Here is a 10886-nt window from a genome sequence, read left to right as displayed (position 1 = left end):
TCTCTTTAGTCCAGATCTACACTAAATGTAGTCAAGTCTAGTAAAAACACAGCCACTTGGCCTGTTGAATTTTCTCCTGGATGAAGGAGAAAGACAAATACCTTGTGCCTTTTAATGCATATGTTTTTGTTATACTGGTGTAATGCACATTTAGTTTCATCATTTTAAGAGGTCTGTCATAACTTTAGAAGCTGACAAACCATCTAGACCTCAAGAATACCCCCAGACCAGGAGGGTAAATATCAGCTCTGCTATAGTGACACAATGCAATGTTTCATATTTAGAATAGCATTTCTAATAACTTTTGGGCAACATTACTTAGAACAATTACACAGTGTATCTACAGTTGAAAAAGCCCCTGTATATAATAACTATCAAGTGGTCTTTTGGTTCTGAAATCATGTTGATTGTAGATGCATTACTGGGAAGGGAAGGTTTGGGAAGGGTTGGGAAGGGTTGGGTTGGCTTGCACTGGGGACAAATCCTTCCACAAGTGCTCCAGTGATTAGTTGTTTACAAAACATTTATATTTCTTGTGTCCCAGAAATATTTTGCGTGAGCACCCCTGTTGATCAGTGTTACAGTTTATGGTACTTTGCTGCCATGTGCTGTCCTTTTACAAGCAGCACAGTCTCTCTGGTGCTCATTCAGTGGACATTTCATAGTCTTCCTCACTTGGTGCACTCTCGAGGTCTGTTGTCCCATTTCCAAGTCTGAAACAGGCTCTTTTGTTCTTTGCTTTTGGATGGCCATTTTCATACTCAGTTTCACAGCCTTGGAGGCTGGTTTCTGGTTGGTTACTCCTTTTAAGCAATACAAAAAAACCCCATACATCCTTTCTGCCTACAAATTATGTATCCTATCTAAAAGCTACAGGGTTGTCAGGCAGGTTTCTCAAGCAAGCAAAGATATTTAACAATATTAATCCCAGGCAAGTTTCTGAAGCAAGCTAAGTGAGATATTTAACAGTATTAACAACTTTTTTCAGGACAGATGCCTCCCACCTCTTGTGGTGCAAGTTGCTTTCCTGTGGAATGTTCTACATTACCTGAGAGTAATGAGGGAGCTGGAGAAAGAGCTCGGCAAGCTGCTTTTGATCATTTACCAGCAATGCTGGTTACCTGGAGAAGACCCAGTTGATTGGAAATGAGCAAAGGGAATGCCCTCCTACAGGAAGGGTAGGAAGGATGATGTGGGGAACTACAGGCCTGGCAGCCTGACCTCAGTACCAGGGAAGGTCATGGAGCAGATCATCCTGAGTGCCATCCCCAGGCACATGCAGGACAACCAGGGCATCTCCTGGAGGGTGGGAAGGCTCTGCAGAGGGATCAGCTGGAGATGCTGGGTCGGGGTGGATGTTGAGGGGTTCTGTGGGGGTGTTTGGGAGGATTTGGTGTTGGTGGGGATGCTGGGGAGGGAGATGTGTGGAAGGTGAGAGGCCTGGTCTGAAACTGGATCCAGTTTGAAGGCAGCCTGTGTAGTTTTGCACAGTTTTGGTTATGGAGGGCAGAAAGAATATCTATGACTTGTCTTTTTCTGTCAGTGGTACTGACAGTTGGCATCCAGGGCAGAAGAGTGGAGAGCTGCACGTTATTGGCCACTTATCTACCTGTACCAGATGGAGGATTAGTGTTTTTTGCAACATCCCTATTTGTGTGGGGTGCTTTTGTAACACTGAGTCATCTTCCATTCCTTGAGAGCTTAAAAGAATTATTTTATATGTTATTAGAATTGTATATGTTATTAGACCTTAACAGAAAAGTGTTTGAAAACCAAACAATGCCGAATTTAGTTTTGTTTTGTTGTTTTTTGGGTTTTTTGCCTCTGTTTAGTATTTTATTTTTTGCAATTGCTCTCAATGGACCCTGTTAAGACAAATGAGTTGCTGCTTTGGGATGGGAAGCAAACTTGCAAGTATTTTACATGCTCAGGTTGTGCCAATGAACTTGGGAAGTTTGCAGCTTGATTTGAAACTACATGCACTGAGCAATGGAAAATAATGTGGATTCCTGGTTTCCTGAGTTTAGCATTAAATGCCAGATTTTTCTGTAAAACAGCAAAGATATTTTTGTGCTCCAGGTCATCACTTTGATACAAAAATCATTCCTGGAAGAAGCAACAGCTTCTGCCTTCTGACAGATGCAAGCACTGCCACCAATTGCTCCAGCTGCTGCTCCCAACAGGCCCCTGCAAGAGCACAAACATCAGTGCCAGTTGGCTTTGGCTGCCCTCTGGCAGAGAAGTCCCCCAGGGGCACAGCTCTTTGGGGCAGGAGACGGGCAGCACCCCTGCCAGGACTCAGGCTGGTGGCAGATCTCCTTCGGTGAGGACTTGCCAGAGCTGCTGCTTTTCGTACAGCCACAGCCAATGGGGTCGGAGCAGCATTGATGCCTTGCCCACACGTTCCTTCTGTGTGGCACAGCCCCATCCGTGTTTGGACCGGCCACCGGCCAGCACTTCTCCCAAGGAGCCCGTGCCAGCTTCTGTGGAGGCCCCGTGCCCTTGGCGCTGCAGCTGCGTCGGCAGCCAAGGGGGCTCCTTCTGCTGCCGTGGGCAGGCCCAGCAGGGGAAGCTTTGCTTAGTTTTTGAGCTGTGCCTAAAGTTCCCATCCAGCTGTCTTAGATACTTTGGAGAAGGGACTCCTGCCGACTTGGGGCAGGTTGGCCAAGCTGAGGGGGGCCCCAGGGCACGTGGCAGGGTGTCCCAGGGTGCCCTTTGTGACACGCTGGGCATCGCCAATGGGATGGCAGGGGCCAGGGTGTCACAGGACCCTTTGTGAGACGGGATGAGAGAGGTACTGGTGTTGACGTGGCCGCGCCTCAGTGCTCCTCGGAGCGTGCGACAGGACAGACGGGACAGAGCAGTGCTGTGCGGAGCCCCCCCCCACACAACTCCTTCCTTGCTGACCCGGAGCGTTTTGGAGGCTTTTCTGTGGTGCGAGTGTCCTCGAGGCCAGACCGCGGGGCTTGGTGACACGGAGCTTTGGCGAGGCGTCTCCAATCCCTGCGGCAGGTGCCCTTGAGGCCGCGCTGCAGGACCAGATAACTAACCCATAGCGTTTCCTAGGCTTTTCTCTCTTTCAGTTGTCCTCGAGGGCAAAGTGCAGGACCTGAGAACCCAGAGCGTTCCCTAGGCTTTTCTCTCCTTCAGCTGCCCTCGAGGCCAGACCGCAGGATCGGGGACCCAGAAATTTTCTGGGAGTCCAATCCCTGCGGCACGTGGCCTCGAGGGCAGCCTGCAGGACTTGGTGACCCCGAGATCTTCCGAGGTGTCTCTCCCTTGCAGGTGCTCTCCAGGCCAGACGTTGGGATGGCGGGAAGACGCCTGAGCCTGCTCAGGCCCTTTCAGATGAAGAAGAAGAAGAAGAAGGAAGGCCCTGGAGTTTCCCCATCACAGCCCCCTGAGGAGATGGAGCAGTCGCAGCCCCTGCAGGAGGGTGAGTGGCAGAGCTGGGCCGCAGGGCCGGTGGCTGCAGCCAGCTGGGCCTCTTCCCATCCCATCCCATCCCCTGTGGGCATGCCCAGAAAAAAGGAGGGGGCAAGAGGGCTTGATGCTGATCCCCTGGCAGCTCCAGGCACTTGGCATGCCGGGCTGGCCCTGCCCGCGGAGCGCAGGGCTGGGCTGTCTTCTCCGGCCTGTCCCGCAGCCCCTCAGCTCTGACCGCACTCGCTCTCTGCCATATCCAGGCCGGGACAAGACACAAGAGTAGGACCAGGCCTGTGGCCGCTTCCGCAGGGCAGCACAGGTACCTGCAGCCATCCCCCCCTGGGCTGGGCCTGCTGTCCCTGCTCAGCCTGGCACCGGCTGTCAGAGCTCTCCATGGCCCATCCCTCTCTTCCCTGCCCTTCGTTTTCCTGCAGACCTTTCTGAAATTCTTCGGGATTTGGCGTAGAGAGACCAGGATCACACCAACTGCGGTCCTGGCACAGCCTGACGCCACACCCAAGGCGCTCAAGGCAAAGGCCAATGTCGGCACCATGTCGATTGATGGCCCAGCGAGCTGTGATGGCACGGTGACGACACGACAAACTCCTACACCGCGCGGCCCGAACTCCCCACAGAGTCTGATGCCGCAACGACTGAGGGCATCGTAGGCACTGAGAGCACACCCATTCAGCGCCTGCCCGATGGTCCCAGTCTGGACATTCCTGGGGAGAGAGTTGTCTCTGCTCCAGTAAGCAGCCTGTGGGCAGGGATTGTGTGGGCCCTCAAGCCAGGTCTGCTGGGCCCCCTCAGCCTTTGAGGCCAGCAGAGTGTGGTAGGGAGGGAGGCACTTCTCAGGGGAAACTGGGCAAGTTGCTCCCTCTGGCAGCTCTCCAACTCCTCCATGCCCCCTTCGGGCCACACTGCGGCCAGACTGGATGACCCCGAGTGTTCCTGAATCTCCTGTGTTGTAGGAGCCTTCAAGGCTCTTCTGCAGGACTTGGTGACCCAGAGGATTTCTGTGCCATCTCTCCTGCAGGAAGCCATGAAGCCAGAGAGAGACATGGAGCAGAGACCCCCCAAGCTGCCCGAGGTGGCCTGGGTGAAGGAGGGCGAGGAGGTGGAAAGCCCTGGGCCTGCTCCAGAACAGCAGCCTGGGGAAGTGGAGCAGTTCCAGCCCCTGTGGAAGGGTAAGTGGCAGAACTGGGCCACAGGGCTGCTGGCTGCAGCCAGCTGGGCCTCTTCCCATCCCATCCCTTGCCATGCCATGCCATCCCATGCCATGCCATCCTCTGCGGACATGCCCAAGGAAAGGGAGGGGGGAAGGGGGGCCAGGACTGATCCCCCAGCAGCTCCAGGCACTGGGCATGCCGGGCTGGCCCTGCCTGTGGAGCGCAGGGCTGGGCTGTCTTCTCCAGCCTGTCCCGCAGCCTCTCAGCTCTGACCATGCTCACTCTCTGCCAGATCCAGGTCGGGACAGGACACAAGAGCAGGACTGTGCCCGTGGCTGCTTCCACAGGGCAGCACAGGTACCTGCAGCCATCCCCCCCTGGGCTGGGCCTGCTGTCCCAGCTCAGCCTGGCACCGCTGTCGGAGCTCTCCATGGCCCATCCCTCTCTTTCTGCCTCTGTCCCGCAGATGGTTTGCGAATTCAGCAGGTGCATTTGGAGGGAAGAGACCCTTGCCATGGGCGCTGGGGGCATGGCAAACTCTGCCCTCTACAATGCCAAAACCAGCACTGCCCTGCTGGATTTGCTGGTGCATAATGGTGTCTCCAATGCCAAGAAAGTAAGCAGCCTGCGGCCAGGGCTCCAACCCTGCAGGGATGGCACGGCCCCTCACGCCACTTCTGCTGGGCCCCCTCAGCCTTTGGGGCAGCAATGTGTAGTGGGAAGGGAAGCACTTCTCAGGGGAAACCAGGCAAGTTGGCAGCTCTGGCAGCTCTGCAACTCTCCCCCGTGGCCCCCCCAGGTGCCGGCCTTGGTGAGGTACATCCACTGGTGGCTCACGTCCAGTGTGTCTGCTGAGCACAGACTAGACAAGAGTCTTCTGCAGCTGGTTGAGGCACAGCCCGTGGATGTGGTGGTGACTCTGCTGCGCTCTGCCCCATCATGTGACAGGTATGGGGCCCTCGAGAGCCTCGAGGGCTCCCCAGCCTGGCCCCCTGGAGAGCCCGTCCCAGGTGTCTGTCAGGCCCAGAGTTGCAGCAGCCCCTGGCTCCTGTGTTTCTCAGCCCTGGCATGCCGGCCACGGATCCTGCTCCCATGTGCCCTCCTTGCTCCTCAAGCTGCTGTGGCTTTGTCACTTGGCACCAGGAACTGCCCAGACCGTGGCACTGTGGCTCAGAGCCCGCTGACACAGAGCTTTGACCCTGCAGAGCTGCTGTGACCATGTGGAGGACAATCATCTCCTCAAGAAACACTGCAGAGTCGGCGCTGAAGATATTTGCCCTTGTCCTGGGAAGCTGGCCAGCCTGCAGCATGTGCACCTCTGATGGGGACGAAAGGGATGTCTGTGCCCTGGCTGTGAGTCTCTGCAACTGGCCTTTGCTCACCCCCACGTCACCTGTGTGGCAGCTCTTCCTCCTCCCCCAGCACTGCATCTCCCTGCCTCAGGCACTGGGCTGGAAACATGGCTTAGGGGCAGCTTCAGGGGCACCAGGCTGGCTGCTCCTCCTGGGTCTCCCCGGCCTCTCCCTCCCATGCTTGGGCCCTGCCGCATGGATGTGTGGGCACTGAGCACTGTCTCCGGCTGTTTAACTTTTTCCAGGTGACCGTGGCACTGTGGAAGATCCTGCAGATGCTGGTCTGCTCACGTGCAGTGAGGACCTGTTTCCCCCAGCTCTTTGTGCATCTGCTCTTCCAAGTGTTCTTCAGCACAGAGCATATGCTGAAGGAGGTTGACACCTTCTGGAGGGAATGCCGGAAGCAAGGCAGGCTTCCCGCCAACCCCAACAGGTGCTCCATCCCAGTCCTCCTGTGTGCCTGCCGTGCCCTCGGGGCTGGGGCCAGGGCTCTCAGCGTGACCCGGGCTTTGCTCCGCACACAGGCTTGCAGTGCTGACCATCAAAGCCCTGCTGAGCTGTCTGCAGTGCGAGACTGTGCTGATGGCAATGGAATGCAAGCATGGCTGGGACACGCTCCTCCACACTGACACCCACCACTACGCGGTGGGTCTGCTGGCCAGGTGAGACCCCCTCATCCTGGCTGCCCCGTCCCTTCTGCCTGTGCACGGGGCACCCCCACAGTGGCCGTGGGCCAGAGGGCCTCGTCAGCAAGGGATGGCCGAGCAGAGGGGGAAAGGCTGGGAGAGGGGGAGGCACAGGAGGAGCCGCCTCCCAGAGTGCGTGTGTCCCCTCTTGGGGGGGTGGGCCAAGAGGGCTGGGCCAAGACAGGGCCTCTGTGAGCGAGTCCCGGGAGAGGTTTGCCCACCCAGCTCAGGGCTGACGGTGCCTGTTTCCCCCTGCCAGGGAGATGGGCTGTGCCTTCACGCCCTTGTGTTGCAGCATTGTATGCTGCCTCCTGGAGCTGCTCAGTGAAGAGATGTGCCCCTGGCACCTCCCTGCCATGGCGTTCCTTGTGGAGGTGAGCCTGATGGCGAGCGCTGCCTGGCAGAGCTGCCTCCACCTCTCTGCCCTTCTGCGGCCGCATCTGTGGGGGAAGCCCAGGGAATGGAGCCAGGCAAGAAGGGTTCTCCACTGCGTGCCCTTGGCCCCTGGCTGCTGGGGTGACACTTGTGCCCAGATGAGTGTTGGGGCCCTGTGCTGCCAGAACTCATGCTTCCCTCACGGCTCCTTGAGGCCGAGGAATCTGACCAAGGCTGCCAAGGGCTGGGTGGCACAGAGGAGTGGGTGAGTGGCCTGCGCAGGGCAGGGAACCCAGAGGCTCTGCAGAGCCACCGCTGCTTTTGGGCAGGGCTGCCTGGGACGGCACCGCGCCCTGTGCTGCTGCCTGGGCCCGGCCCTGGGCGGGCCCGGGCTCCTGCTGGCCGGGCACCCCGTCACTGCTGCGTGCCTTTCAGGTCCTGGTCTACCTGGACGATAGGAGCCCCTGGTGGTCTAGTGGTAAAGGCGCGGCGCTATCACCGCCGAGACCCGGGTTTGATTCCCGGTCAGGGCCACTCCCGGGCAGGTGGGGCTCGTTAGCCCTTAAAGGCAACCCACCTACGTCCTAAGGACCTCGCTGCCACCGTCCAAGCTCGCTTGGCCCCGGCAGATGAACCTTAGGATTAAAGGGTGGGCTCAGTTCCGCGCACACTGTGTCTCACCTAAAAAATCCAATGCGCAGGCTGGAAGGTGTAAAGACCTTCCCCGGATCTTCGCTCGCGAAGACTGGCCTACCTGGACGTGACTGAATGTGGTGAAGCCATCCTGCAGACCCTTTCAAGGCACCTGTGGAGCGAGTGCCCAGAGATGCGTCACCAAGTGCTCAGAGGCCTGGTGGTTCTGAGCAAGGATCCTGTGATGGTGAGGAGGGGGCAGTCGGCTGAAGCCGCGCTGCAATCCTGGGGCTGAGGAGAGCAGTCGCTGGGGCTTGGCTGGGCTTTGGGAGCTGTGGCAGCTGCTCCCAACTCTGCTGCCTCCCCGCTCAGCTGCCCCAGGCCTCCAGGACAGGCCTTTGGCCTCTGGGCCCCGTGGCAGCACGTAGGCCTGCCCCACCCGAGCGGGGTCGGCTCTGCAACCCTTGCTGGCTTTCACGGCACAGCACTGTGTTCCTCACAGGCCAAAAGAATGGGCAGCCTGACTGAAAGCCTCGTGCCGCTCCTGTGGGACAAAGACGAAGAGGTGGTCGGGAATGCTGTCACTTTACTCAGCTTTCTGTTCATGGACAAAGACATCCGAGTATCCAGCCCCACCTCCTTGCAGTTGGCCGAGGCGTTCCAGCTGCTCTTTGACAACGTAAGGCTGTGTGCCCCACAGCCGCAGGCAGTGGGTGCTGGCAGAAAACTTTGTGCCTTGTGGATTTTCAGGCCTGTGCCCAGGTGGGCCTGGACAAGCCAGGCCTAAGGTCTTTTCATTTGCGCCAGGAAGACAGCAGTGTGCAGCTCTCCTCCATACTCCTCTTCAGTGGGGTGATGATGCTGCTCAAGAAAGAGGGAAAAAAGCCCCTGAAGCCACAGCAGAACCTGCTTCCACTCTTCGTCCACTGCCACGATGAGAACCAGAGAGTGGCACAGGTGAGAACTTGTGGGCTCTGGTGTTACCGTGGGACAGGGCTGGGCTGCCTCCTGCCCTGGCACCTGCTGGGCTCCAGCCTCCTCCTGGCCTTGGTCCAGGGACACGGGTCCTGTGCCCTGGGCTGCGGTGCCATCTCCCAGTCCTTGTTGCTCTGCTGGCCTCTCGGGAAGCACTGCTTTGCGTGGCCGGCTTCCTGAAGAGGAGGGATCTCAAGAGGAGGTTGAAGAAGAAGGAGCTGTGGACGTTCAGCGAGTGCCTGGTAAGGACAGCGGACATGACCCCCCAGTCCCTGCACCCTGGGGACACGGGGGGCTCCCCGCAGCCCCCGCTCAGCTCATCAGTCTCAGCCCATGGAGCTGACCTGGTCCTCCATGTCCTGGCAGAGCCGGGGGGGCACAGGGCTGGGGACACGGACCCGAGGGTGGGGACACGACACTAACACATGGAAAAGGGGACAGGAAGCCAAAGCCCCGCTGCCCTCCTCACTCTTCTGACCTCTCCCACCCTTTTCCCATCGATTTAGGGGGGTCCCAGCACTTTTTGGGGTGTGCTGGGTGCAGTGTTGAAGGGCAGGTGCCCTCCCAAAAGCCCCCAAACATCCCCGGCATCCTCAGTGATGTCACCACTGTCCCCTAACTTGGTGGGGGAGAAGAACTCGAGGGGGTGGTGCTGGGGTTGGGAACATCTGGGATGGGGTTTAGGGACAGTGAGGAGGGGTTTAGGGACAGTGGAATGGGGGGTGTCAAGGGTGGAACTGGGGCCATGGGGAGGTCCTGGGGACACTGGAGACACCAGGGGGGGCTCGGGGTGCCAAGTGGGAAATTGAGGACAGCAGGAGGGTCTTGGGGACACCAGGGGGGTCTCAGGACTCACCTGCTTGTGGTGCTGCCCCTCCTGTCCCCCCCCCAGGCCCCAATAAGACCCCTCAAATGTCCCCTAACCCCCATTTTTTCTTTAATCACCTCCCACCCAAATCCCTTTGACCCCCTAATGCCACCAAGACCCGTTGTACTCCCCCAAATGCACCCAGAGCCTCCCCAAACCCCCCAAATCCTCTCCAACACCCTTAAAGTGGGATCACCCAGCACCCTGGGACAGGGACACAGTGGGCTGTACTGGGGGCACTGGGCTGTACTGGGAGGGCACTGAGGGGTCACTGGGCTGTACTGGGAGAGCCCTCATCCCCAAAGCCCCTCCCCTGGGCATCCGTGCCACGGTCTGGGAACCACGGCGGGGTTGGATCAAGGGGTGCACTTGATGATCTGGGAGGTCTTTTCCAAGCCGGCTGATTCTGGGATTCTCTGGGTGCCATTGCCAGGGCAGCACATGCTGGAGGCTCTGTCCACAGGGGATAGATGTGTCTGTGCAGACAGAGAGACAAGGTTAGTCTGCAAAGATGTGGGGTTAGAAAAGCAGGAGAAGTTGTGGGGTGGTTGTGGAAGGAGAAAGAAACCCCCAGGCCAGTGCAAGCAGGCCCCCCTGGGCTTGCACATCATCTGCCCTCCCTGCAGGTTCCTGTCCTGGAGAGCAGGCCCTGAGGTGGCCCTGAGCAATGGCCCGGAGGTGAGCCCAGATCTGGCCCTGAGGTGGCCCTGAGAAGAAGTGGAAGGCAGAGGTGGTGCTGAGGCAGGAGAGCCCCAGCTGGGGAAGAGGCTGAGCTGGGAGTGCCCAGCAGCGAGAAGGTGCTGTGTCCATGCCCTGTGTGCCAGGTGAGCTGGGGCTTTGCTGCAGAGCTGCGGGCGCCGATTGGAGCGGCTGCAGCTGCTGAGCTGGTGGCACCCAGGAACACAAAGTGTGCATGGCCACGGAGCCTGCAGGGAGGAGCAGGGACAGGGTCAGGGGAGCACTGGGGGCCGGGAACCTCTTGGCTGGGGCAGGAAAGAGCAGCTGGCCACGAGGACGGGGTGTTGGTCCCAGTCACTGATGGGGCCGAGCAGAGCACGAGGCCTCTTGCAGACACCTGGAGCAGCCTCCCACTTGCCAGCCCCGCCCTTGTGGGGTGTCACTGTCCCCTCCCTGCAGGACAGTCCCCTCCAAAATCCTTGGGGAGCTTTTTGTGTCTATTTCTGGTTACTGCTTCATCCTGGGGACCTGAGGTCCCCTCTGCAATCCCATCCCTGGCGCACAATCTGCCCTCCAGAGCTCGACTCATTCCTTGCAGACTTTGCATGGAAATCTGTGCTCACAGCCTGAGGATGTCACGACCCCCATGGTCCCCCCAGGCTATCTGGGACGAGTTCCCCCTTCCCAGGGGAATGTCTGGGAAGGCGGCACCCCAAAGCCAAGA

At 58.5% G+C, this 10886-nt stretch overlaps 1 protein-coding gene across 1 annotated transcript; it reads left to right on the top strand.

Moving 5' to 3' along the window:
• Window positions 1-3977: 3977 nt before the first annotated feature.
• LOC126652763 (uncharacterized) lies at window positions 3978-9518 on the top strand. The gene is made up of 13 exons (XM_050339871.1): window positions 3978-4062; window positions 4398-4613; window positions 4888-4952; window positions 5062-5211; window positions 5395-5543; window positions 5801-5948; window positions 6193-6380; window positions 6472-6609; window positions 7753-7888; window positions 8144-8320; window positions 8449-8608; window positions 8740-8884; window positions 9509-9518. Exons 1-13 carry the CDS (start codon window positions 3978-3980, stop codon window positions 9516-9518), a joined length of 1767 nt encoding a protein of 588 aa, XP_050195828.1.
• Window positions 9519-10886: the final 1368 nt, after the last annotated feature.

This window comes from Myiozetetes cayanensis, unplaced genomic scaffold (assembly GCF_022539395.1).
Source record: "Myiozetetes cayanensis isolate MyiCay16 unplaced genomic scaffold, myiCay2020 scf9, whole genome shotgun sequence".
In the NCBI taxonomy this organism is placed as follows: Eukaryota; Metazoa; Chordata; class Aves; order Passeriformes; family Tyrannidae; genus Myiozetetes; species Myiozetetes cayanensis.
Note: the sequence above shows the minus strand (reverse complement) of the source record. Positions and strands in the feature narration are given on the sequence as shown.